This window comes from Tasmannia lanceolata, unplaced genomic scaffold (assembly GCF_043159265.1).
Source record: "Tasmannia lanceolata isolate RefF3 unplaced genomic scaffold, GAP_Taslan_0.1 ptg000012l, whole genome shotgun sequence".
Taxonomy (NCBI): domain Eukaryota; kingdom Viridiplantae; phylum Streptophyta; class Magnoliopsida; order Canellales; family Winteraceae; genus Tasmannia; species Tasmannia lanceolata.
Window position 1 is genome coordinate 34,733,213 of NW_027518689.1, and position 22,320 is coordinate 34,755,532.

General features: G+C 42.4%; 1 protein-coding gene across 1 annotated transcript in view; it reads left to right on the forward strand.

Moving 5' to 3' along the window:
* The first annotated feature begins 510 nt into the window (after window positions 1-510).
* The window catches only part of LOC143887955 (uncharacterized), a 37,722-nt gene continuing 15,912 nt past the window's right edge, over window positions 511-22,320 (forward strand). The window contains exon 1 of the mRNA XM_077392206.1: window positions 511-1,418. Within this exon, the coding sequence (XP_077248321.1) occupies window positions 833-1,418 (586 nt within the window). The 5' untranslated portion in view covers window positions 511-832. The remainder of the gene's footprint in view (window positions 1,419-22,320) is intronic.

Here is a 22,320-nt window from a genome sequence, read left to right on the forward strand (position 1 = left end):
TAGGATTATCATATGGAAATGATTTCTAGGGCATAACCTGTTTAAGTTTGGCTCAACAAATGGACGGTTTGGATCAACACACTGGACTATTCGGCCCCCCACAAAGTGTTCTCAAATCTCAATGGTTGTTGCCGTTTGGATCAACAGATGTAGAAGTGGGGCCCAATAACTGTGGAAGGGGCGTAAAAGTCTCTTTCCCTAGTGAGTCCAATTCATCTTAAATTGGTAACATCAACGTCTGTATGATAAGCAATTAACGGTTCAGATTTACACTAGCGCAAGCTAGCGGTTCAATTTAGAAAAAGAAAAGAGAAAAGAAAAGAATAATGATAAATTCGCATCCACTGTAGGATACTCGCACCCCTATAAACGTTAAAAAGCTTTAAAGTCTGCCGCATACCCTCCTTTCAAGGGGTGCGAATTATCCTACAGTGGGAGCGAATTTATCAGCGCTCGAAGAAAGTAAAGGCAGGGAGGCGAAAAAGCAATAACGTCAAAACCCCATTTTCCTTGTAGTTTCCATCGTTCTTAGATTCCCAAAATAGCTTCAAATTTTCCAGTTCCAAAACCCTCGCCCCTTCTCTACTGGTTTGGGCTCCATGTTCTGTAAGATTTTCTGGGTACTGCAGTCTGAGTAATTTAATCTAGGTTTTGCTTTTGATTGCATGAAATTTGAGCTCTTTCTGATTATTCTGATATGTAATTTTCGTTTATCATCTTGTTAATCATCTTGGGCTCTTTTATTTTCAAATACCCTTTCTTTCCAAGACCATCCTTTGTAGAACTGGATTTTTGTTTCTGATATAAATTGCCCAATTTCTGTGAAACAAAAATGATGGGTTATGGTTCTTTTGGTCAAGGATCATCATCCACCTTGTCTCCCTTAGCTCCACCCTTCACTGTCGATCGATCTTTCCCCAAACCAAAACCAAAAGATCCTTATGATTTTCCATTGACCCACGAAAATTGGCTCCATTTGCACCCTCCTACATCCATTTCTGATCCAATTTCGGAGACAGACTCGATTCACGTCAGTTACGGTAGTTCAAATAGGAGTACCCATCTTTTCCCATACGATCAGGGTTCAAATTGGAGTACCCATCTTTTCCCATATGATCAAGGGTCTAAATCAGTAGCTAGTAGCCTTGTTGAATCAGAGCCATATTATCCCCAATACCCGTCGGAAATTCACGGTGATAGTGGTGGTTCTCTCATCGCCTCTTTGGACGGGTCCAATCAAAATGATTGTGCGCGGAGTTTATCTGATTTTAGCTATTCGTCGTCCAAGTGGACGAGCCCTTGGAGTGGGGCGTTCGAAGGGGAGCATGGGAAGAAGAAGGAAGGTGATGTGGGTTTGTCTTGGAAGGATGTCAAGGGCAAGGCAGTTTCATCAAATTTCAGAAACTTGATAGAGAAAGGTATTGCCAATTTCTCATGGCCCTAGGCGACTAATAACTGATAGTATTTCTGCTATGGACTGCAATTTTCAATATTTTCATGCTTATAGGTTAGCTTAATTGCTTTATCCCCTTTGTTTTGTTATCATGGATTCTGAATATTAGCATGATTCTTATTCTGAGCCAAAAATTTGCAAGGTATCTTTTCCCCCTTTCTTTAATGTGCTTGTCGGGTTGGGTTTTCCTTCTTTACTATGATCATGTTTTGTAAACTGAAGGTAGATGTCTTATATGATGCTTGTTGATACTTATTTTTTGCTTGCTTTACACAGAATAAAATTGTTCAGAAACCCTTTAATAAAACATAAGAATATCTACAGGGGAGAAGTATATGGAATAAAACCAAAAGATGGAAAATATCAGTTGGAAAGACATACATCCCAAATGGAAAAGGTTGAAGAATAGATGGCAGGTCGGGCCATGGCTATAGTGGTTTTTCAGCTAATCATCTCTATTGAAGGTGATCGGATAATAAATTTTATCCACTATGAACATAAGTGATCCATCGTGGAGGTTCCACGGGTAATTCCGGAGAACTTAGGATGCTTGCTTGCTTTGAGTTAGTCTTTGAGATCATTCACAATGAGCTTAAAAATCTATCTCAAACATGCAATGACAATAACGGATCACATCAAAGGTAGCCACACACATATATATATATATATATATATATATATATATATATATATATATATATATATATATATATATATATATATATATATATGGCTATAATACAAATTGAGAATAAACAATAAAATGTAACCTAGGGCCCAAAGGTAACCGCCTATCTAGGGTAAGTATACTCAAGAGTGAAGTAGGTTCAAAAGTAGGTGGACAAGGGATGTTTGTGAACCAAAATAAAATCTACTGGACTGAAAGAGAAACTAGTGTTCTGATCTTACCCGGAAAGTAGATGCGTCACCCTCAGATCTCGAGTATAGAGGCCCAAGAAAAGAGTTGGAGAAGCCGGAAAGGTCCGAAAATAGTCCATGATAACAACATCAAGCGATGTGTCAATCTGGGGTGAAAATATAGGAGTAGAGTAGAGTATGCCCGTGCAACAGCCGGACAGCAAGGCCACAGGCAGGATCTGAAAAATCTAGCAAGATGTTGTTTTCTTTGTGGACTACCGCTCAATTAGATCACCATCGAAGACTGTTTTCCAATTCCTGCGATTGATGAGTTACTGGATGAATTTCATGGTGCTTGTTATTTCACGAAGCTCGATCTCTGTTCTGGATGCCATCAAATCCATGTCAAGGAATCTGACATTCCCAAGACGGCCTTTTGCACTCATGATTGTCACTATGAGTTTTGGCTGATGCCCTTCGGCCTCACGAATACGCCGTCTACTTTTCAAGCAGTCATGAACGAGATATTTCATAGATTTTTGGGGCAGTTATTTTTGGTCTACAATGGAAACTTGGAAGAACACTCGTGCTATTTACGAGAGGTTCTACAGGTGCTCAAGGAAAATCAGTTCCATGCCAAATTATCAAAATGCTTATTAGTAAGGACAGTGTATTTGGGGCATATCGTTTCATAGAGAGAAGTGTTTGCGTATCCCTCTAAGATCCAAAGTATGCTTGATTGGCCGGTTCAGAAAAATGCCCGTGAGCTTCGTGGATTTTTGGGCCTCACCGGGGATTACCATCGTTTCATTTGTAGCTACGGTAAAATCACTGTTCCTCTCACCTCGCTATTAATTAAGGATGGGTTTGTGTGGACAGATGATGCAATGCAAGTGTTCAATGAGCTTCGCGATGCAAGGGCTCGGACACCGATCTTGGTGCTTCTTGATTTCTCTAAATCGTTTGTGATAGAGAGTGATGCGTCAAGGGTAGCATTGGGGCAATTCTAATGCAAGCGCCTTGACCTATGGCTTACTTTAGCAAGGCTTTCTTTGGACGATCGTTAGCCTTGTCCACATACGAGAAGGAGATGCTCGCTATTATTCTTGCAGTAAAACGTTGGCGACCCTATTTGCTAGGTCACAAATTTCAGATACAACGAACAAGAGTATGAATTTTTTTCTCGGGCAACACATTACCACTCCGGAGAAAAAAAAATGGGTGTCGAAGTTGATGGGTTATGACTATGAAATAATTTATTGGGCAGGCCGAGAAAATATAGCTAATGATGCCTTATCACGGTTACCCGACACAGCCACGCTTACAGTGATCCCATCTCCTCGCCTATTGATTTTAGATGAGCTTTGTAGGAAAATCTCCATCATAAGGAACTCAAAAAAAATTAGACAACACCTGCAGCTTGATCCACACATTTACATGAAGGAATGGTTTTTATATTATAAAGGACGATTGATTTTATATTATCAAAATATGGTAGTGCTAATATCACTAGCCTATAAGAAATATATTCCTAGTTCTCTCAAAAAATAGTAAAACACTTGAAAATAATAATAAAATAAATTAATTATTGGATATTGAATGGGGCGAGGCGGGGCGAAATCTATCCCTGTCCCTACTGCGGGGAATTTTTAAAAATCCCAGTCCCCTCCCCGCTCAAATCGGGGAATCCCCCGCCCCGCATACGGATCCCTGTTTTCACGGGTGAAATTGCCAGCCCTAGATGAAATCAAGACGGCCGTGCAGAATATTGTAAAAAAGAAGTTTTTTATGGTGTGGGGCTGAAATGCTGAATAGTCCGGTATGTTTCAGAAAGTACCGGCTCACTCCATTGGATGATCCAAACCGTCCATTTGTTGGGCCACAACTTAAACAGGTTATGCCCTAGAAATCATTTCCATATGATAATCCTAACCCTACGACCTATATAGTTTTTTCACAATCTGCAATTTCTCTGTAGATTGAAGGATTAAGATCATCCCATGGAAATGATTTCTGGGGTACAACCTATTTATGTTGTGGCCCAACAAATGGACGGTTTGGATCATCGTATGGAGTAGGCTGTACTGTATGTTTTGAAAATTACTAGACTATAACAGTAAGATAAAAGACTAAAAAAATTAATGATTTGGGATTTCTTGGCCGAACTCTAAACAAGGAATGAAGGATCATTGGCAGAAGATCATTCCATCAAAGTGTTCTAAATGGTACTTGGCCAAAATTATTGTTCCATTTGGATCATTAGATATAGAAGTGGGGCCCAATAACTGTGGAAGGGGCGTAAAAGTCTCTTTGTTGAGTTTTCCCCAGAGAGTCCAATTCATCTCAAATTGTTAACACCAACGTCTCGATGATAAGCAATTAACGGTTCAGATTAACGTTACCTGTGCAAGTTAGCGGTTCAATTTAGAAAAAGAAAGAGAAAAGAACAGGGTAATGATAAATTCGCGCTTCCTGTAGGATATTCGCACCCCTTTAAACGTTAAAAAGCGTTAAAGTCTGCCACTTACCTCCTTTAAAGGGGTGCAAATTATTCTACAGGGGGTGCGAATTTATCATCGTCCAAAGAAAATAAAGGCAGGGAGGCGAAAAAGCAATAATGTCAAAACCCCATTTTCCTTGTAGTTTCCATCGTCCTTAGATTCCCTTTGGAGATAAAAATAACAAAAAAATTTCCAGTTCCCAAAACCCTGCCTCCTTCTCTATTGGTTTGGGCTCCATATTCTGTTAGAGTTTTTGGGTACTACAGTCTGAGTAATTTGATCTAGGTTTTGTTTTGATTGCATGAAATTTGAGCTCTTTCTGATTATTCTGATATGTAATTTTTGTTTATCATCGTGTTATTCATCTTGTCGGCTTTTGTTTCCAAATACCCTCTCTTTGTATCTTTGGATTTCTATTTCTGATATAAATTGCCTAATTTCTGTGAAACAAAAATGACGGGTTTTGGTTCTTTTGGTCAAGGATCATCATCCACCTTGTCTCCCTTTGCTCCACCCTTCACCTCGATCGATCTTTCCCCAAACCAAAACCCAAAGATCCTTATGATTTTCCATTGACCCACGAAAATTGGCTCCATTTGCACCCTCCTACATTCATGTCTGATCCAATTTCTCATCCAATTTCGGACACGGACTCGATTCACGCCAGTTTCGGTAGTTCAAATAGGAGTTCCCATCTTTTCCCATATGATCAGGGTTCAAATTGGAGTACCCATCTTTTCCCATATGATCAAGGGTCTGAACCAGTAGGGAGTAGCCTTGTTGAACCAGAACCCTATTATCCCCAATACCTGTCGGAAATTCATGGTGATAGTGGTGGTTCTCTCATCGCCTCTTTGGACGGGTCCAATCAAAATGATTGTGCGCGTAATTTATCTGATTTTAGCTATTCGTCTAAGTGGATGAGCCCTTGGAGTGAGGTGTTCGAAGGGGAGCGTGGGAAGAAGGAATGTGATGTGGGTTTGTCTTGGAAGGATGTCAAAAGCAAGGCAGTTTCATCAAATTTCAGAAACTTGATAGAGAAAGTTATCATCAATTTCTTGTGGCACTAGGTGACTAGTAACATATAGTATTTCTGCGATGGACTGTAATTTTCAATATTTTCTTGCTTTTAGGGTAGCTTAATTGTTTTATTCCCTTTGATTTGTTATCATGCATGGATTCTGAATATTAGCATGATTCTTATTCTGAACCATAAATTCACGAGGTATCTTTCCTCCCTTTCTTTAATGTGCTTGTCGGAGTGAGTGGACTGAGTTGAATCATCTGATTCAAAACCATGGTTGGGTTTTCCCTCTTTACTATGATCATGTTATGTAAATTGAAGTTAGATGTCTTATTTGATGCTTGTTGTCACTTATTTTTTGCTTGCTTTACACAGAATAAAATTGTTCAGAAACCCTTGAATAAAACTTAAGAAAATCTACATGGGAGAAGTGTATGGAATTAAAACCAAACGATGAAAAATAGCAGTTGGAAAGACATACTTCCCAAATGGAAAAAAGGTTGAAGAATAGATGGCAGGTTGGGTCATGACTATAGTGGTTTTCAGCTAATCATCTCTATTGAAGGTGATCGGATAATAACTTTATCCACTATGAGCATAAGTGATCCATCGTGGTGCAAACCTGGAGGTTCCGCGGGTAATTCCGGAGAACTTAGTATCTTAATGAGTCAATTTTTCAATTAAGATAATTTAAACCAGCCACAAAATTAGATCAAGCATTTAAAAATAATCAAATCACATTAGGATGCTTGCTTTGAGTTAGTCTTGAAGATCATTCACAATGAGCTTAAAAATCTATCTCAAACATGCAATGACAGTAACGGATCACATCAAAGATAGCCATACATATAAATATGGCTGTAATACAAATTGAGAATAAACAATAAAATGTAAACTAGGGCCCAAAGGTAACCGGATAAGGGATGTTTGTGAACCAAAATCAAGTCTACTGGACTGAAAGAGAAACTAGTGTTCAGATCTTACCCGGAAAGTAGATGCTTCACCCTCAGATCTCGAGTATAGAGGCCCAAGAAAAGAGGTGGAGAAGCCGGGAAGGTCCAAAAACAGTCCATGATAACAACATCCAGCGATGTGTCGATCCGGGGTGAAGATATAGGAGTAGAGTAGAGTATGCCCGTGCAACAGCCGGACAGCAAGGCCACAAGCAGGATCTGAAAAATCTAGCAAGATGCTGTTTTCTTTGTGGACTACCGCTCAATTAGATCACCATCGAAGACTGTTTTCCAATTCCTGCGATAGACGAGTTACTGGATGAATTTCATGGTGCTTGTTATTTCACAAAGCTCGATCTCTGTTCTGGATACCATCAAATCCATCTCAAGGAATCCGACATTCCCAAGACGGCCTTTTGCACGCAGTCACTGTGAGTTTCGGCTGATGCCCTACGGCCTCACGAATACGCCGTCTACTTTTCAAGCAGTCATGAACAAGATATTTCACAGATTTTTGAGGCAATTATTTTTGGTCTACAATACAGCTTGGAAGAACACTCGTGCTATTTACGAGAGGTTCTACAGGTGCTCAAGGAAAATCAGTTCCATGCCAATTTATCAAAATGCTTATTTGTGAGGATAGAGTATTTGGGGCATATCGTTTCATAGAGAGGAGTGTTTGCGGATCCCTCTAAGATCCAAAGTATGCTTGACTGGTAGGTTCCAAAAAATGCCCGTGGGCTTCGTGGATTTTTGGGCCTCACTGGGGATTACCGTTGTTTCATTTGTAGCTACGGTAAAATCACTGTTCCTCTCACCTCGCTATTGAAAAAAGGATGGGTTTGTGTGGACAGATGATGCAATGCAAGCGTCAATGCAAGTGTCAATGAGCTTTGCGATGCAAGGGCTCGGACACCGATCTTGGTGGTTCTTGATTTCTCTAAATCGTTTGTGATAGCGAGTGATGCGTCAAGGGTTGGCATTGGGGTAATTCTAATGCAAGCGTCTCGACCTATAGCTTACTTTAGCAAGGTCTTGTTTGGACCAGGGAAGCAGGATTCGTACCTGAAGGTGGTGATTCGCGATTCCCCGAATCGCGAATCGGAATCGTGATTCGATTCGATTCCCCGATTCTAGGGAATCCTGAATCGATTCCGTCGGAACCCCGATTCCCAATTTTGGGAACCCCGATTCCCAATTTTGGGAACCCTGATTCCCAATTTATAAAAACCCCGATTCCCACTTTATAGGAACCCCGATTCCCAGGCGATTCCCTGCGAATCCCCAGCGAATCCCAACTCCCCAGCGACTCCCAGCGATTCCCTGACAAATCCCCAACGAATCCCCGACGAATCCTTGGCGAATCTTCGTCGACTCTCTGGCAAACCCACGATTCCCGCTTCCAACCATCCCAGAAGCCTTCGATTCCCGCTTTCGAATCCCGAATCGAATCCCGCTTTTGATTCCCGCCTTGGCAACCTTGGTTTGGACGGTTGTTAGCCTTGTCCACATACGAGAAGGAGATGCTCGCTGTTATTCTTGCAGTACAACGTTGGTGACCCTATTTGCTAGGTCCCAAATTGCAGATTCAACGAACAAGAGCATGAATTTTTTTCTTGGGCAACTCATTACTACTCAGGAGAAAAAAAAAAGGGTGTCGAAGCTGATGGGTTATGACTATGAAATAATTTACAGAGCTGGCCGAGAAAATATAGCTAATGATGCCTTATCACGGTTACCCGACGCAGCCGCGCTTACAGTGATCCCCTCGCCTCACCTATTGATTTTAGATGAGCTTTGTAGGAGAATCTCCATCATAAGGAACTGAAAAAAATTAGAAAACACTTGCAGCTTGATCCGTCGTCGGTTTCGCACATTTACATGAAGGAATGGTTTTTATATTATAAAGGACGATTGATGTTAGCGTTTGACTCGTCGTTGCACGGGGTTTTGATTTTGGAGTCTCACTCTTTGCCCACATGCTGTCATACGTGATATCTTCTCACTTACAAGCGCATTTCTAAGAACTTGTTTTGGATGGGACTCAAAGGCGATGTTTAGTGCTTTGTTGCCGAATGTGTTGTTTTTCAAAAAGAAAAAAAAAGAACTGTTGGATTCGACTGGGTTGTTGCAACCACTACAGATTCCGGATAGGGTTTAGGGGGTACATATCGATGGATTTCATTGATGGACTGCCGGTGTCAGCGGGTAAGAGGTGATTATGGTGGTTGTTGATCGTTTGTCGTAATATGCTAATTTTAGTGCTCTCGGTCATCCAAATACTGCACGTGTTGTCGCTGCAGTTTTTTTCATGATGTTTCAAACCTTCATGGCATGTCATGCTCCATTGTGAGTGACCGAGATCCCATATTTATCAGCAACTTTTGAAAGGAGTGTTTTAGTTATAGGGAATCCAATTGAAGATGAGTTCCGCCTACCATCTTTAAACGGATGGCCAAATGGAGTCCCTCAATCGGAGCTTAGAAACATATATGTGGTGCTTCATTGCTGATCGACCGAAACATTGGACGAGATATATCTTCCTTGGGCAGAATATTGTTATAATACATCTTATCATTCAACGGTGAATATGGCACCTTTTGAGGTGTTATATGGGCGTCCTCCACCTGTCCTATTGGGTTTTATTGCCTGTATGTCCGCTATGCTGCTGACCATGACGACAAGGCTTTATGTGAGAGGGATGAGTTACTCCGTGACCTCAAGAATACTTTAGCAATAGCTCAAAATCGCATGAAGGTCCAACATGATAAACACCGAACATGATAAACACCGAATTGAGCTTGAGTTTTAGGTTGATGATATGCTATACCTCAAGCTACAGCCCTACCACTTGTCTACTACGGGTCGATGTGTTAATCAGAAGTTGCTTCAGCGTTATTACTAGCCTTATAAGGTCGTTACTCACATTGGCAAGGTAGCCTATCAGTTGGAGTTAACAGAAGGTTCACGTATACACCCGGTGTTTCACATGAGTGTTAAAGAAACATGTCGAAGCCGCTGTGCCTACATTAAGTGATTTCCTGCGCCTATTTCTTCTGACGAAGAATTTCAGCTTGAGCCAATTGCTGTTCTTAACTTTTATTGGAATCAGCGAGGAGGGAGAGTCATCACAAGGCACTAGTACAATGGGCAGGTCTACTTACTGATGACGCTACTTGACTTGATTATGACGACCTTAGGAACCAATTTCCTCACCTCAACCTTGAGGACAAGGTTCTTCCTTGAAGGGGGAGGCAATGGTAGCATCCTTGACCCTAAGGATCCAGACCCAGACCCACGTTATGGTCTGGTTTATCAACGCCGATGTGGACCTGCTGGACCGGCTAGAAGATCTGCTCAATATGCACCTTCCTAGTTTGTTGTTATTTCATGCCATGTGTAGTTCCTTAGTTTGGTTGGTTTCCTTTTTAGAGTTATTGCTTTTGAGACTTCAATATTAATTGTTTTTTTACTCTTTCTTTTTAGGAGAAATTGTTTACTTTTGTAACTCTCTATTTAGGAGAGACAGGTTGGTCGAATGAGGCATGAGATATTTTCTTTCAAACTTTAGCTTAGGAGGTTGGGTTCATTTGAAGAAACCCTCGGAATCGTGTTAGTTTGGTTTTTCCTCTTGTATAGAAAGAAAAGGAGAGGGTGTAATTTTTCTCTCATTAGGTTTCCGCTAGTAGAAAAAAAGGGTTATCTTTCTTGTTTAGAGAAAGGTGGTTTTGAGAGAGATGTACATTCGTGGAAGAGAATAAGAAGGGTTATGGTTTGATAGGATTGTGTTAATCCCATTTGTAATCTTGTTATCTTTTCTCTAACAGTTGAATAAGTGATCTCACCCTTGGATGTAGGCCATTGTGCCTAACCATGTAAATTCGTGTGTTCTTTGTATATTGCTTCCTTTTGCAGAACTCGAACTGTGGTTTGTCAAATTTGCAGACTACGTTACAACATCTTGGTGGGAGGTAAGCAGGCTTCTGCCTCATGCTTGGTGCGAAGAGAATATCCACACCGAAGGAAGTAAAATCGGCAAAGTTTTAGTGACAGATAAATCTTGCAAGGCGGGTTGAGAATGTGCGGTAAGCATGATCCTGATTATGACCTCCATCGAAGCGCCAGAGAAGATGAAGGTCACAGTGTGTTTTAATTCCTAAACTGCGTTTCGTCTTGGAACATGCGCACTATTTCACCGCAATCTGAAGTAAGGGGAGCCGACAGTACTGAAAGGGATTACGGGAGGAATTGAGGAAATGAGCCGTCTCTGCTAATGTGAGAGAAGATGGTTAGAATCTCCTTACTAGAGAAGAGAGAAGGGCAAACTCGAGGTGGAAGGTGTAGTCCGAAGACGGTGGCGGTGCACGATAGTGTGGCAGCATAGGATAGCGGGGAATTTGATTTTCAAAACGAGAGGTACCCCAGGTGGCTGATATGCCATTGGTCGATGCTTCACGGGAAGTAACCCCCTTTGTGGGGAATAGGGAAGGACGATGCTACCTGGATATCAATATTTTGTTTTGTTTTGTTTTTTTTTAGAGAGAGAGAGAGAGAGAGAGAGAGAGAGAGAGAGAGAGAGAGAGAGAGAGAGAGAGAGAGAGAAGTGATACCTGTTGTTTCATTCCAGCATGCTGAGACAAGGGCTGAATCCTGGCCGAACACGCACAAACCAACATATGGATCCTTACGGATCATCAGTGGGCCAGTGGGTCTAGCTGTAGTTGCAAGCTGGATTGATGGATTTATCCATGGCCTGCAGATTAGTGGTGAAGGGCCCTATTCACCCAGCAGAGAGATTATCGGCCAAGAAAAGAGTCCAAACAAATCAATCTTGACCTAATATCATTCTCCCCGCATAGATTTAAGGTCAAATCCTCCAACGACGAATGCGAATTTATTATCCTTGATGGGTGTTCTTTGCCCGCATAGATTTAGATGTATCTTTGTGTATGTGATGTAGATGTCTAAGGGCATAGTGGTCATTGTGATGTTCTCTCTTTTATATAAATACATAAGTGAGGGGGAGCATACTCCAACACACTCTTTTCTCCTCTTTCTTCTCCTCGACATGGTACCAGAGCCCTAGGGTTGTGGTGCCCTAGGGACCACCATAGAAGACCTCCTCCTCCACCTTCTTCTTTTTTTCTGATTCTTCTTCTTCTCCTTAGGCTCCCGCCCTCACGCGGCCCCCCCTCTCGCTCGACTTCCGCCCTCCCCTTCCTGTGCTCCCGCCCTCCCCGAACTCCCAAACCCCTCCTCTCGTCTCTCCACCCGTGACCACCCTCCATTTTATCTATCTGTTCCTTTACTCTCCTTTCTATATTCCTCTCCTTTACTCCCTAATACCCCCCCCCCCCCTCTTTCCTTTCTCATGGTCTAGATCCTCTTTGGGTGTTCTGTCCTTTATCCGCGTCTCTGATTCTATTTGTGCCTTCGTGGCCTTCCTATGTCTCATTATTATCTTGCTCTTCATCGGAGTTGCGCTCTCTTTCTTGGACTCCTTTAGTGGTTCTTCCTCCTCCTTGCCGTGGTTGTCGTTGAGGTTATTATTATTCTCTTTCTCTCTCCATGGATTCTCCCATCATTGAGGATCCCTCTCTCAGGTAGGCTTCTGAGGCCCATATCCTCCACCCCTTATGGCTTCCTCTTCATCTAGCCATTCTTCATCGGTGGATGGTTCATTCCCACCGATGACTACAGTAAAACTAGACGGTTCCAATTACCTGAATTGGAAGGTAGCTGTGGGGACTTACCTCATTGCTAGGGTTATGGTCTATCTCATCCGTTGCGACCTCCCTCTGCCACTGATCCCACTTATGGGAAGTGGGAACAAGATGATGCTCGTATTCGCACTCTCCTGTGGCGGAGCATGACACTCAGATTGCAGGCACTGTGATGCACCTTCCGACCTCCAAACGGATTTGCGACTATACAGCTGTTCTCTATTCTGGAGTTGACAACCTCGCTCGCATTTGTGCCACATATTCACAGCGGATGCAGCTCCGGCATGGTGACACTCCTCTTTCCACATACTATAGTCAGTTTGTCTTGTACTATCAGCAGTTGGATGTCTTCATGGCCCTTACGACTGATTTGGCCACTGCTGCACAACAGCGGGATCAGCTTCGCGTTGTTCACTTCCTCGCGACATTGAGCCTTGAGTTCCTGCATCTCCTACAACAGATTTTTGGTTCCGGTTCTATGCCTTTCCTCCAAGAGGTATATTTACGAGCCCAACAGTGCTTTGTTGGTGACTCTCTGCCTGCCGTCCATGTTGATGGCTCTGCTACGACGGCCTATGGTACTGGTGATTGTGCTACCCGTGCTGATGGTACCTTTGGCTGTGGTCGTGGGCGTGATTTTGCCCGTGGCGGTCGTGGTGCTGGCCGAGATTTTGCTGGAGGTCGTGGTATAGGTGGCTGTTCCCTCCCCTATTGTTCTCATTGTGGGCGTGAGGGACATCATCTTGACACCTGCTATGCTCTGCATCCCGAGCTACGTCCTCCACCTGAGCCTCGTTTTGGCCGATTAGCGCATCTTTCTGCTCCTGACATTTCCGTCCCTTGGTGTCTTCTTCCCAGCACAGCTTAGCCGCCTTTGTTGATGGTTTCTTTCTATCTCGTGCTGACTATGATGAGTTCCAACGCCTCAGGTTGACCAGTCGCCCTCTGAGTGCCGGTTTTACCCAGCCAGGTAGCTCTCCTGCCTCTCTACTCACTCGCTCCCACTCCCGGATCATTGCTTCTGGAGCATCGAACCATATGACAAGTACCTCTTCATCCCTTAGTTCGTTTCACCTCCTTTTCTCTCAGTCAATTACTCTTGCTAATGAGAGTATTACTCATATCTCTGGTATTGGGAGCTTCTCTCCCCACCCTGGCCTTACCTTATCCTCTGTCCTATGTGTTCTCAAGTCTCCCTTTAGCTTACTTTCTGTTAGCCAGCTTACTAAACATCTTCCTGTCTCATTTTATCCATCTTATTGTTTGTTTCAGGATCTCTCGATTGGGAGGATGATTGGCTCGCGCCTTGAGGTGGATGGGCTTTATCGTCTGGATTGTGGCCCTTCCAGTGCCGTTTTGCACAGCTCTATTGACGCCTATGAGTGGCATTGCCGCCTTGGTCATCCTTTTCTCGAGTGTCTACAGTGGACATCCATTGTTTCTACCCCTCTTCAGTCTTTTCAGTGCGAGGCCTGTGAACTTGGAAAACACCATCGTGTGTCGTTTCCTCCTAGGCTTGTTAGTCGGGAATCGCACCCTTTTGATTTAGTGCACTCGGATGTATGGGGTCCCACGAGGACTACCTCTCTTTTTGGATATAGATATTTTATTGTCTTTATTGATGATTTTTCTTGCATGACTTGCCTTTATTTACTTAAAGATCGCTCTGGTTTTCTTTGCTTTTCGCACCTGTCATGCTGAAGTTACAAATCAATTTTCTTGCACCATCAAATGTATGCGCACTGATAACGCCCTAGGGTACTTTTCAAAATCTAATGGCTTCCATGATTCTCTCTACTCGTGGCATCCTCCACCAATATTCCTGTGCTCACACCTCCCAACAAAATGGTGTAGTTGAGCGCTATGTCACAAATGTCGTTCTTGAGAATTTCTCGGCAAGGGAAATCTCGGGATATATTAATTTTTTCTGGTTTATATAGGGAAATAAACGGCAAAATTAGAATTATTTAAAAAATATATAAAAATATTAAATTTAAGAAAAAAATATAAATAAAAATATCGTAAAAATATCGGGACAATATCGCGATATTTTATGATAAAAACGAAAATATCGCTTTGTTTTTAAAATCTCGGGATTAGTTTGGGATTTTGTCGTTTTATCAAAATCTTGTGATAAAAACGCTAAATTGTGAAAATATCGGAGATATTTGTGACATAGTCTGAGCGGAAGTTGAGATCTTTACTCGGTGGGGCCTACACTCTTCTCATTCAAATGCGGGTCCCTAAGATCTATTGGGGGTGATGCCATCCTCAACGCATGCTTCCTCTCCAATCGGCTCCCTTCCTCAGTCCTTGGTGGTACATCCCTAGCATGACTCTTTTCCTCCACCCCTCTCGGTCTTTGGTTGTGTGTGCTTTGTACACAACCTTGGTCCTGGCCTAGATAAATTAGACCCTCGAGCCGAATGATGTATTTTTCTCGGCTATTCTAGGACCTAGAAAGGTTATCGTTGTTACAGTCCGCGCTTCCGTAGGTCCTTTGTCTCTGCCGATGTCACATTTTTTGAGTCCGAGTCTTACTTTATCACTCTTCAGAAGTGTAGTCTCGCCGTTCTTGATTCAGACATCCTGCTTCCTATTCTCGTTCTTCCCGATCCTGTAGTATCTCCCTCTCCGCCTCATCCTTTACAGGTACCTGAGATTCTTCCTGTTTCCGAGCCCTCTTCATTACAGGTACCTGAGGCTCCTCCTCCAGCTCATACAAAGACATATCAACGACGGCTGAAATCTGCAGCCCAGCACCCTCCGCCGTCGCCATCTCAGCCGGATATCATGACCAACACTTCTCAGGTACCTCCTCTCTCTCTCTCTCTCCAGATGTTACTGCAGATTCTCCCATTGCTTCCCGCACTCGCTCATAGCACTGCACATCCTATTTCCTCTGTTGTTTCCTATGATTCTCTCACTCCTATGTGCCATAGTTTTGTGTCTTCTTTGTCTTCTGTCTCTTTTCCGCAGTCAGTGCCAGAGGCTCTTGACCATCCAGGTTGGCGTACGGCTATGGATCTTTGAGATGGAGGTCTTTCAGGTCAATCAGACATGAGATTTGGTCTCTCTTTCTACTCGTGCTTGGCCTTTAAGCTACCGTTGGGTTTATGCAGTGGCAGGACTCTTTAGCGCTTTAAGGCGCGCTTAGTTGCTAAGGGTTATACTCAAACCTTTGGCATTGATTATACACAGATGTTCTCTCTTGTAGCGAAGATCCCTTCTGTTCGGGTTCTCATCTCGCAGTCAACCGAGGGTGGCCCCTGCACCAGTTGGATGTCAAGAATGCCTTTCTTCATGGCGAGCTTACTGAAGAGGTTTATATGGAGCAACCACCTGAGTATGTTGCTCAGGGGGAGATGTCCTTCTCAGTGTGTCGCTTGAAGAGATCTATCTATGGCCTAAAGCAGTCCTCTAGAGCATGGTTTGGGAAATTTAGTGATGCTATCATGCGTTTTGGCATGAAGCAATATACAACTGATCACTCTATCTTCAGTCATCACTCTGTGACTGGTTGTTTTCTATTGATAGTGTATGTTGATGATACTATCATTACTAGGAGTGTTTCAGATACAGAAACTGAAGACCTTGCAGAAAGAGTTTTCCACCAAGATCTGGGTCGTCTTAGGTACTTTCTTGGCATTGAGGTAGCATATTCCACCAGATCTCTCTCTCTCTCTCTCTATCTTTCTCTCTCTCTCTCTCTCTCACAGAGGAAATACGTGTTAGATTTGCTTGAGGAGACATGTTACCTTGGAGTGAAACCTGCCCATGTTCCCATGGATCCAAATGTGAAATTCCATCCAGAAGACCTATTAGATGGCCCTGACAGGTACATGAGGTTAGTTGGTAAGCTCATATATCTCACAGTCACTCGTCCGGACATATCATTTGCTTTTGGAGTTGTCAGCCAATATATGAGCTCACCTCGTACTTTACACTTGGCAGCAGTGCTTCAAATTGTTGGGTACTTAAAAGGGGCTCCGGGAAGAGGCTTGTTGCTTAAGAATGGTTAGCAGAAAATAGAAGGATTCACATATGCAGATCCAACTGATAAGAGATCTACCACATGATATTGCACCTTCGTAGGAGGTAACCTGGTGTCATAGCGAAGTGAGAAGCGAGATGCTATAGCTAAATCCACTGCAGAAGCAGAATATAGAGCCATGGCACACACACACACACACACGAGTGGAGAACTCATTTTGGTTACGCTCCCTTTTATCAGAGATCGGCTTTCCTCCTTCCTCTCCTTCGTTATTATTGTGACAATAAGGCTGTGATCCATATTGCCACAAATCTGGTCTTCCATGAGAGGAACGAACACATTGAGGTAGATTGCCACTTCATCCGCCATAGAATTCAAAAGGGAGAGATATGCACGGTGTTTACTAGATCTATGGATCAACTGGCATGTTTACTAAGCCACTAAGCAAAGCGAAGTTGAGTGACATTTGTAATAGGCTAGGAATGTTTGATATATACATTCTAGCTTGAGGGGGAGTGTTAGATGTACGTGTGTGTTAACTTACCAACTTCTCCAATAGCTTAAGCTCTTGGAGAAAGGCGTTTTTTATCTTTTATACTTTAACACTCTCCCGCATGTGTGGCCTACTTGGCAAACACGTGGCACATGTGGTCCCACTTCGAGCCGACCATCGCATGTGGATTTTTGCTATCGGGAGGTTTGAACTCGAGACCTTTGCCTCTGATACCATGTTAGAAATGAGATTAGGGTTAGAAGAGAGGAAGAAGAAGAGGAGTGAAGGATGGAGAGTCTCCACTAGGGAGCTCTTACACACATACAATGTATATATAGGCCCAAATAGGGCAAGTGAGTACAAAGACTACAATACCCTCTATACTAGAGGTAATGACTAAACTACACTACAACATGTTATTCAACACGCCCCCTCAAGCTGGAGTGTATATACTTGGGAACTCCAACTTGGTACAAAGGAGATTACAACAACTAAAAATAACAAAAAGTACAATAAGCCCATACACACATCCAGCTTGGTATAACACTCCTCAAGCTGGTGTGGTACATACATAATGAAAAGCATAAACAAAAGATAAAGGCCACCATGAACAGCATCGAGATCTACGGAGTACGGCAATCAAAAAGAGTAGCTCCACCTGAGGTAGCACAACGGCGAGAGCAGTCATAACCGGGTCTCTTCCTGAATGAGAACCCGGCAATAAGTTTAGAACCATGAAGGATCGAACTGTGCACCTCGGCAGGGGAATAACAACGATCCATCGACGGGGAAACCAACCAACCATGAAGTATCGAACTGTCCACCTCGCCTGAAGATAAGAAGAAGAGAACCAACCAACGATGGGGAAACCATCGTTTGGTGACAAGGTCGACGGCATGAACATCGTCGCCTGAAGATAAGAAGAAAAGGAATGAGAAGATAACCAACCAACGATGGGGACACCATCGTCTGGAGACAAGGTCGACGACATGAACATCGTCGCCTGAAAAGGAGCCGACCAACGATAGGGATACCATCGCTAGGAAAAAGAGAGGTCGATGAGAAAAGACCGTCGCTTGTAAGAGAGCCGACTAACAATGGATATGGAAACCATCGTCCGGAAAAGAGAGGATAAGGTATAAAGCCGAGAAGACATCAAGACTGACCAGGGAGAACACCAAACAAGAACATAAAGGAAGCACAACAATGCTCCCCCTCAGATGAGATCCATGAGCCCGAAGATAACAACAAGACATGAGAAGAAAAGAAAACAACAAGGCAAGAAAGCAACATTCCTTAAAGAAAAGACAACATAAAGATGATACACCACGAAAAAGGACAACCCCAAGACAATACGAAGGAAAAGACAATGACAACAATAACAACACTCTCCCTCAAGAAAAGACAACAAAGTGGACAACACTTCTAAAGAAAAGACACAAAGAACTACATGACAACACTCCCCCTCAAGTTGAAGGTTAAATACCTTCAACTTGCAACTAAAAAAAACGAAGCCAAACAAGGCAACACACTTCTCTCGGACATTTCATCAAACACTTGGTGTGCGCTTTGAAGAAGAGAAAGAAACGAAGAGAAAAAAGACACTACACCTCTCTTAGACATTTGAGCAAACACTTGGTGTGCGCCTTGAAGAACTACATAAAAGACATAAAAAACAATACATAGAAGACAATGTAAAGAAAGAGATGACATCAAAAAAAAAAAAAGAGAACCATAAGAAACAACACAAGACAAGAGGAAAAACAATACAAGATAATGCTCCTCCTCAAGTTGAGGCCTTCAACTTGAAATGAAAAGAAGACTTTCAAGGCACAAAACCCCTTTGAGAGATTTTATCAAATAGTTGGTGGGCACCTTGGAGAGGAAGACAAAAGACATGAAACACAACAAATATAGGCGGAGAAAAACAAAGATGAGAATGAAGGACAAGAAGACAATACTCCATATGAAAATCCAAATGAGAGAGAGAGTAAATACGGCAGAGGAAAATGGGTTTGCCGGTTTGAAACAAAAAATAGAGAAATACGAGAGAGACAATAGAGAAGAGAGTTCTTAGGAAAGATTTGAGGGGAAACTATAGGGAGATAAAGAGACGAAAACGAGATACGAGAGAGATACGAGAGAAAGAGATGAACGGCGTGGACGGAGATAGACTCTTCTTCTTTCCTTCTTGAAGGATCAGCCCATTAGCTTTGAACTCGAGACCTTTGGCTCTGATACCATGTTAACTTACCAACTTCTCCAATAGCTTAAGCTCTTGGAGAAAGGCGTTATTTATCTTTTATACTTTAACAGTGTGTATGTGATGTAGATGCCTAAGGGCATAGTGGTCATTGTTATGTTCTCTCTTTTATATAAATACATAATTTAGGGGGAGCATACTTCAACTTACTCTTTTCTCCTCTTTCTGCTCCACACTATTGCCAATTAAGAAGTGGGAAACCTGTGGAGGCATTAGCAATACTTATCTTGGACCGGACTGTCTAATCCAGGTACACAGTGTATGATATCTGGACTATCTGTTGGATTGTTTTCCATCTATGGTGCTTTGCGGGTCGCAGACCTTTGTACAAATAAGAAGAATGGGGAGATCAGTGCCCTATGAAGAGAAAAATGAGATCCAAACCCTTTTATGTTTTGGCTTCAACAGTCAGAGATGGAGCATTCTCTTGACATAGTGTGTAGAGGTGTTGGCGTGGCTAAAGAAAGGGAATGTAATGGTGGGCTATGCGATGAAATGGATAGCAACAGATTTGCATTATTGTCGCAGGTTGAAGAAATAGTCCTGCTAGCATGACAAGAATCGGACGGGAGTTGAAGTAGTAGTCCCCCGTAGCGCGGCAAGAATTGGACGCGAAATTGATAGAGATTCTTGTGAATCATGTACCAACAAGATTTTGGGACTATCCTATGTAGGCGTAGAGGATAACCTGAGGTGCTGAGAGAGTTCCAGATGAGAGATCAATATGAAGTATCAAGATTGGAAGTGTCTAGGAAGATGATTAGAGAACTGGTCCGGTTGCATTCGGGGATAAACTATAACGGGGCTGCGGCAAAAAAATTTGGAAGTTAGGGGAAGAGAAGGAAGTGGAAGAAGCAACTCCAGGGTAAGAACCTGTCATCAAGCTCAGTCTCCATGACGATACTATCCTGGAATGTGAGAAGGTTGGACTCTTTCGAGAAAAAGGCCCACGTCAAAGAGTTGGTAATAAAATACAAACCGGAAGTTATCAGTCCAGGAATCCTTCGACGCCCGTCAGTTAGTCATGTTGAACATCCGTCCTCTAGCAACAAATCTATATTCTCCTGTGGGCTGACTTGCCTGCTGAGCTTTGCCGGGCTGAGGGTTTGATGTCACTGGGACTTTGGGACCCTTGTTGCAGTTGGAGCGGCTAGAGGGTACTTAGTTGCTTGGGATTTGGCAATATTTGAGATGCCTGACAGTTTGATTGGAAGATTCTCAGTCTCGATACTAATAAAGGTGGCTGATAATTCAATGTGGACGTTCTTCGGAGTCTATGGGCGGATAATCGGGAGGAGACTTCTATGGGAGGAATTGGACAATCTTAGAAGGTGGCGGTCTAATTCGTGGTTTTTTGTTTTGTTTTGTTTTTTTTTTTTGGAAGGGGGGGGGCTAGAGACGGGGATTTCAATGAAATTAAGATGGTAGAGGAGCGAGCAGGGTGTAGAACTAATGAGTATATGGTTGGCATTCATTGATTTTATCGGTAGAAATGAGTTAATTGACTTGCCTTTACATGGAGCTTAGTTCACTTGGGCGAGAAATTATAGTCAAAGCAGGATCGATCGATTCCTTGTTTGACCCAGATGGTTATCTCTCGTTCCAGGAGTGTGTTAGACGGCCCTAATGCATACTAGATATTATTACCGTCTCTCGCTAGTCCCTAGATTAGAGTTGTGGGCCGTATCTGGTTTCGACTTGGACTAGCTTGGCTCAAAGTTCCTAAGATGGAAGAGAGAGATTGGGAGCATGGTGGAATGAACCTAAGATGGCAGGGCCAGCTGATGTGGTTATTGGTATGAAACTTTGTTTTGTTAAGAAGCTAAAGGAGTGGAACCATGGTGGTGGAAAGGCTAGCATGTGTGCATGGGTTCATGAGTGGAAGCGCCAGCATGTCTCCCCCTTTTCTATGCTGCATTGACCATCTCGGTCATGGCTTCGTGGGGATTCTCTCCCCATTTTATCATTAAAGTTGGTTGCCATTCAAAAAATGGAGTTCCATCAATGTTTTCACTCTTTCAACTTGGACTACGATTGTAGAAAACCTGGACTTGTGTGATGTAAAGTTACCTGGACTTATGTGAAGTAAAGTTTTAAGTATTCACCTAATTGACTTTCAAATGTGACTGTAAATTGCCCATAATCTCATTGAAGTGGCTTTTTGTACTGTATTGAAATTGATGCCTTGGAAATATACTATAGCACCTTATGATATGATGATATTGCCATTAACATCACATTACATTCCTAAATATATAATCAACACGAGTGAAAGGGCTATCTTGTGAAACTAGAATACATCCAACATTGATATGATACAATTATTTATCCAATTGATATCCCTAACCACCGACATTTTTTGTAGCTATTATTGTTTTAGCATTGCATTTTTTTCCGCAATCCACTACTTCATACAAGGAGCTTTTGTATGGCGCATCCACGTGCAGCCCACAAATTATAGTTGGGCCTACATGAATGGATGATCTAAACCATTCATTTTTGGACCCGGACATAGATAGGCCATGCCCCAAAAAATTGGGGCCATAAGATGAGATTAACCATATGTTTGAATTTCAAAGCATTTGGACATGTTGGATCTGATCTATTTTCGAAAATTTACCTAAACCCTAAATTTTTGTCATATTTGGTTCCATCAATTAAGATCCAATTATTAGTTCTTCCATCATTGGTCCTGCATCATCTACTCATTAATGTTGGAGACATGCCATCTCCATGAAGCAATTAATGTCTCTTATGTGGAACCGGATATTGTTCCATTTGATTCACTAATCTTAATCAGTTTTTGTTAAAACAATTCGACCCATTTTTTACTCTATTGATTTTTTCTCTGCGAACCCTATCATGTTTGGTAAAACCCTATTGCATGCTGCTCATTTTCTAGTGGATTTTTGCTGTGTGTGCACACATTATCTAACTAACAAAATGAGATTTCAAATAAATGAATAATTCAACTTAATAGATTATGGTTGCATATTAAGAAGTCATAGGAAGCCCCAAGGTTCGCACCTACCTAAAAATAGATCGGAATGGAATATCC